The sequence below is a fragment of the Lactuca saligna genome, chromosome 8 (genome assembly GCF_052625555.1).
Source record: "Lactuca saligna cultivar CGN05327 chromosome 8, ASM5262555v1, whole genome shotgun sequence".
NCBI lineage: Eukaryota > Viridiplantae > Streptophyta > Magnoliopsida > Asterales > Asteraceae > Lactuca > Lactuca saligna.
The window spans coordinates 160,210,004-160,216,098 of NC_136424.1; the positions used below are offsets into that span (position 1 = coordinate 160,210,004).

Genomic DNA, 6,095 nt, shown 5'->3' on the forward strand with positions numbered 1-6,095 from the left:
TTATTAGCATAGAATAATGGTGCTTATAAGCTTAAATTATATTTTGCAGCCAAAATAGAAGCATTTCCGAAGAAAGGGAATAAAATTGTCAAAACATGGAACTTTGGAGGTTTGAAGAAAATAAGAATTAAAATTCAGCAAAAATACGTACTCACGACTTGAGAATTAAAGGCTTACGACGTGAGTTGGAGTATTCTAGAAGATTGGCATCGAAAGGAGGAGTCCTTGTCTAACACGGATAGCTACATTCTCATGAAGTGAGACATATTGGCTCACGACGTGAACCTAGAAAATCAGAAACTATTTATATCCTTGTTGATTACGACTTTGGAGAATTTTTGGCTGATTGAAGAAGTTCCTGGAGACGATTTTCAGAAGAGGAGAAGGTCTGGAATAGGATTTCAACACCAAAGGAGAAGAGAAGCTCATAATTTGACTTTAGATTTGGTACTTTTCAACATGCTTATGAATATGATTTGTGTTAATTTGTTTTCTAGGATTTCCAACTAAATCTAGCTGCTTCTGTTAGCTAGATGAAGTTGGAATTCATGGATTTAATATGTTAGATTTGATGTACTTGTTGGTTATGACTTGTGTTGATTGATTTCACCTAGCAAGTTTGATTTAGTATTTGATTGCTTTTAATTCTTGTTCTGTGTAGTTAGTGATTATTAATCTGCACGAATTAGAATACCTTGTAATTTAGTAAACATTAAATAATTAGAGCTAGGATCATCATCCTTAGTTATGCAGTTAAGTATTGAATTAAGTTGTGCTAGAGAACTCAAACTACGAACATAGGTGTATTTTGCAAATCAATCTTACATAGCTCCAATCTATTAAATGATTAATTCTGTGTTAACTTATGTGTGAACATACATTGATCTACATGAATTGATTGAATATTAGTAAATTTGGAATTAAATTGCTAATACTTTATTAATTGGTAACCAAAAGTAATTATCATATCTGATTTATAAACCATTGAGGGAAAGCAAATTCGAACTAACATAAGTGTTTGTTTATTGATTGAATTTGAGTTAACAATTAAGTTTCTATGATCTTGCAAAATCAGATAAAACCCCCTTTCTTTGTTAATAATTAGGTTAATTTATAGTAAGTAAATTAACTAGTAAATATTGTTCCCTATGACCGACACCCGACTTACCCAACGTTATACTATAATCTGACTAGGTACACTGTCTAGGTGCAATTAGTTAGTTAAGGTAGTTAGGTTATAAATTTAAAATTAGGTGTAGCTATTTGCACGCATCATCTATGCTTGGTCACATCTTATAAAGTTATGTTTCTTTTAAAATATGATTTGATATGTATTTTTGGTTATTAGAAATGGAAGAGAAACAACAATGGCCAAATGACAATCTAAAATGCTTATTGGAAGCTTGCATTAAAGAAGTAAACAATATAGGTAGAAAATGACTAAGTTTACACAAAGATTCATGGTTCTTGCTAGGAAGAGTTGTTAAGGAAAAAATTGGCATGAATTTAACTAAAAAACAAATAAAATACGCACATGATAATCTTAAAGCTAAAATCCTCTAACCAACAGTTTCAACTTAACAACCAATTAGTGGGATGAGGTTTTTTTTTATTTATTATTATTATTTTTTATTATTTTTTATTTTTTCTATAGGACGGAAACATTGTTTAGGTTTTTTGCATGTATTGGAACCATTGATTGAGTTTTTTTTTTTTCTTGTTGGACCCATTTATTAGGTTTTTTTGCTTGTGTCAGAACCATTAATTCGGTTTCTTGTTTGTGTTGGAAACAGTGTTTATAACTTTACGATTTCTGCAATTTATGTTATGACAATCTGGTTTTTGTATTTGCTTTGAAATTTGATTTAGGTTGTTTATTAAGAAATGTTGATGGTTTAAGAGGTTCATAACGGATCACCATAAAAATATACTTTTCGTAGTTCTATTATATATACACATATGTGTATTATTTTGGAAGTAAGGTGTGAAGTAAATGGAAGATAATGATTCGAACTTGTTAAGATGTCAATACACATTATATTTATTGGAAGATAATCATTTACAATGCATTGGAGTATTACAATTGTCCCGTGAATCATTTGTCTAACTAGTAGTCATTTTAAAGTAGATTATCCATTAAAGGATAACAAACATGTATCAGTTGAGGAAAAGATTATTATGTTTTTTTATGAGGATTTGTTATAATCAACGTTATGTGATTATCAAGTGTAAATTTCAACACTCAAATCGAACAATTCATACATTTTTTTTGAAGTGTTGGATAAAATGATGATTTTTGCAAACGATATGATAGTACCAACTACTTTTAGTCCGAATTCAAACATTCTAAGACATAATAAGAGGCAACAACAAGTTTTTTAAGGAAGTGGCTGGTGCACTTGAAGACACTTTGATACATACTATTATACCTACTAAGAACCAAACTTATATAAAGGTAGGGAAAAGAAGTTTGTTACGAAAACATATTTGAAATTTGTGGCTTTAACATGGTTTTTATGTTTATTGTGGTCCATTGGGATTGAGTAATAGTTGGTTCTAGAATACTATCAAAAGCATTAACAGATCAACATGCATTATTTTTTGTTTCCACCACATGTATTTTTTTAGTTTTAAATATTTCTATCTTAGTTTGAAAATTAATTAATTATTTGCATTTTCACAGACAAATATTATATTTGTGATGTCGAATATGCACACATTCAAGAATTATGTCCCTGTATCATAACGTGAGACTTGGAGATTTTCGTCAGAGACATGCATTAGCCAATAAAAAAAAATTAATCATGCACATGCAAAACTTTGAAACATCATTGAGTGTGCTTATGGTGTTATGAAAACATTTTTCCCTATATTGAAGAGGATGACACCATTTCCATTAGTTATACAAAAAGATATTATCATTGTATGTTTTGTACTTCATAACTTTATAAGAAAAGATGTGATGAATACTTCAATCAATAAAACCAACACAAACATGTTTCGAAATAACAATATGTACCTTGATGATAATGAAGATGAGGTTGTAACATATGGTACTACAACAGATCATGAATATATGATTCAATTACGGAATGAAATTGCTGAGCAGTTAATATAAAATATGAAATGAATTATTATTATAAAACTAGAAATATTATGTGGTTGTACGAATTTTTATTTCAATATTGTAAGATTATATATAATTATTTAAATTTTGACGTTGAAAAACTATTTTATGTTTAAAAAATCATTTTATTTAAATTTCAATTTAATTTAATAGTTTTTAAACGTTACAGAATAATCTAACCTTATTTTTATTGTGAAAGAGTGGAGAATAATCTAACCTTATTTTTATTGTGAGAGAGTGGAGATGCTTGATCCATCTTATTCTACAAAAACTTACAAAAAACTTAGAGATGGTTGTCCTTATCAATTTCGTGTCACTTGCCTTACAATGGTTGTCCATATCAATTTCGTGTCACTTGCCTCTCAACAGTTGTTTTATGCATATCTTCATAAAAAAAGACAAAGAGAACAAATTTGGCAGACTTACAGCGCCTAGGGAAATACTATCGATAAACTCAACGTCGTCATAGCAAGATTAAAAGATATTATTCCATAACACAACATCTATACCATTACAATCATGATCAAACACAAATAGAAAATCGTAAACCGATCAAATTTTCGGCTCCAACAATTACCCGAAATTATTTCGATAATATTCTAAAAACTCGGTACGAGTAACAACTCCGTCTTCCTTTGAACCGTGGCTCCAAAGCTCTCAGTCATATCAAGTTGGTCATGGCTGGCACCATTAGGAAGTTTCCAGTTGAAATGATAAAGTATGTTTGCAAGTGGAAGCTGAACATTAGCTAACCCTAGTGCAGCTCCAGGACACATCCTTCTCCCAGCTCCAAATGGAAGATACTCATAATCTGCTCCCATGATGTTATTAGGGTTGTTTTCAAACCTCTCAGGGATGAAAGCCTCAGCGTCTTTCCAGTATTCAGGGTCTCTGTTGATTGCGAAGACATTGACAATAAGTTTGGTCTTATTGGCTATTTCATAACCTGCTAAGTTCACTGGCTCACGACACTCTCGTGGCATAACCAATGGTAGTGGAGGGTGTAAGCGGAGGGTTTCTCGGATCACGAGGTTTAGGTATGCGAGGTCTTGGATGTCCTCCTCTTGGATCTTTTCTTTCCCGTTCAATGCTTGCCTTAGTTCGGCTTGTACCTTCTCCATGGCTCTCGGACACCTTATCAGTTCCGAAATGGCCCATTCTACTGTGGCGGATGAAGTGTCTGTTCCAGCTCCGAACATATCCTGCATTAATCATGTTGATATAACCATCAGTCAACATCATGTGTTTCTGGGTAATAGCTAGCATATAACACTAATAACTAGTATAAAAATTGAAGTACAAATTAATATATAGGAGATATGGTTACATTATTCTTTTTACACCAAATCACTAAACTTGTTTTTCATTAAAAGAATTATAAATTAATATATACTGTACAAGATATATCTTTACGAAATCTTATTGAGGGTTCTATAATGAGTTTAATATTGAATACGACATTTAAATACTGTAGTATGTATATTATTGAAAGTTGTCACTTATATTTTGGCATATTTGTTTTCTACTTTAGTGAAAGAGTACAAAACTATTATAAAACGTGTAAATTAAAATATGTTTTTCCAATTGATAATTTTAGTTGTTGGTAGGAATTTTTTTTTGCTAAAAAACAATATTTATTTGTTGTTAAAGATTAGGGACACCCTAATGGATTCGAATGCTTACCAAAATAATGGCTTTAACGTTATCGGCTGTTAAGGGGAACTCAGCGCTATCTTTAAGCCGTAGAAGCACATCGAGAAGAGTCTCGTTGGCTTTGCTTGAAGTGCTAACATGGTGTTCAGCGACGATGTTGTTGATCAAATTATCAAGCTTTTTGTGAATACTGGTTAACCTAGCTCTCTTGCCTGAAAGATGATGAAGGAATTTCTTCGATGGAAAGATATCAGCCACATCAAAACCACCAGTTTGCCTCAAGATCTCTTTAACAATCTCTGTAAACTCTCTTTGATCCTTGATTCCTTTTCCAAACGCTGCTCGACTCAATATAGTCGCTATCATCTTGAAAATACTCTCTGAAAGATTGATCGGTTTCCCTGACCCTGACTCCTTAACTTCTTTAACCAAATTCCAGCACTCCTCTTCACGAATTGACTGAAACGACTTAACTTTCTTCACACTCAAAAGCTCCAAAGTGCAAAGCTTTCGTAGTTGTCTCCAGTATTCACCATAGGGTGCAAGAACGATATCTGTGTTGTGATATGCAATGATCTCACCGGTTAGGGTCTCAGGCCTGTTAGCGAAGGTAATGTCGTACGTCGTTAAAATCTCTTTAGCCCATTTTGGAGATGACACCACGATTGTCGAGACCTCACCAAGCTGCAGATGCATCAAAGATCCATGCTTTCTTGCTAAATCCATAACACCACGATGTGGCATTGTACCTGTTCATCAAGAAACATATGATATGAATACAACTTCTTAAATACATAAAGAGTAAAGTTACATCTATTAATTGAATTAATGATCTAGTTACCGATTAGATGGTGCATGTGACCGATTATGGGGAGTCGCGATGCCTCTGGAAGTTGCTTTTTAGTGGATTTGGGACGAGTGGCGAGCTTGTAAAGGAAGAAGACGATGGTGGCGAGAGCAATGGAGGTGGTTATTGAAAGCTCCATTGCTGAATTCTGATGATGAAGAAATGTCCGAATGGTTTGGTTCCTTAAAATGATAAGATTGTTTATATAGCTGCAACCGGTTTGAATGGAAGGTGATATGAGAGCAGCTCTATCTTGACTTACCAACAATGCCCTCCCAATAATTCTAATCTTATATTGTTGATGTTCAGTTAGCAGCAGGCCACTGTTGACCTGGATGCAATCGTTGACTATACCAAACAAATACCATATCTTAATTTTCAGTTGTTTATGTTTTTTATATTTTGTTTTAATTTACTGAGCCGGGTAAAGATTACTATTTTATTTAAAACGTTTCTAAAAAATGTTTA

The 6,095-nt window shown here is 32.6% G+C and overlaps 1 protein-coding gene across 1 annotated transcript; it reads right to left on the reverse strand.

Annotated features, from left to right (window-relative positions):
- Window positions 1-3,590: 3,590 nt before the first annotated feature.
- LOC145008876 (germacrene A hydroxylase) lies at window positions 3,591-5,881 on the reverse strand. The gene is made up of 3 exons (XM_078967501.1): window positions 5,622-5,881; window positions 4,811-5,529; window positions 3,591-4,329 (listed from the first exon to the last, which is right to left on the reverse strand). The coding sequence occupies exons 1-3, from the start codon at window positions 5,764-5,766 to the stop codon at window positions 3,727-3,729; spliced, it is 1,467 nt and encodes a 488-aa protein (XP_078823627.1). The 5' UTR covers window positions 5,767-5,881; the 3' UTR covers window positions 3,591-3,726.
- Between the last annotated feature and the right edge of the window lie 214 nt (window positions 5,882-6,095).

Excerpts from the sequence above, each read along its gene's own strand:
- LOC145008876 (XM_078967501.1), bottom strand. The coding sequence starts at position 5,766 with ATGGAGCTTTCAATAACCACCTCCATTGCTCTCGCCACCATCGTCTTC. Across the intron at positions 5,530-5,621 it reads TCACATGCACCATCTAATCG|GTACAATGCCACATCGTGGT; the intron begins GTAACTAGATCA and ends CTTGATGAACAG. Across the intron at positions 4,330-4,810 it reads ACGTTAAAGCCATTATTTTG|GATATGTTCGGAGCTGGAAC; the intron begins GTAAGCATTCGA and ends TGATTAATGCAG.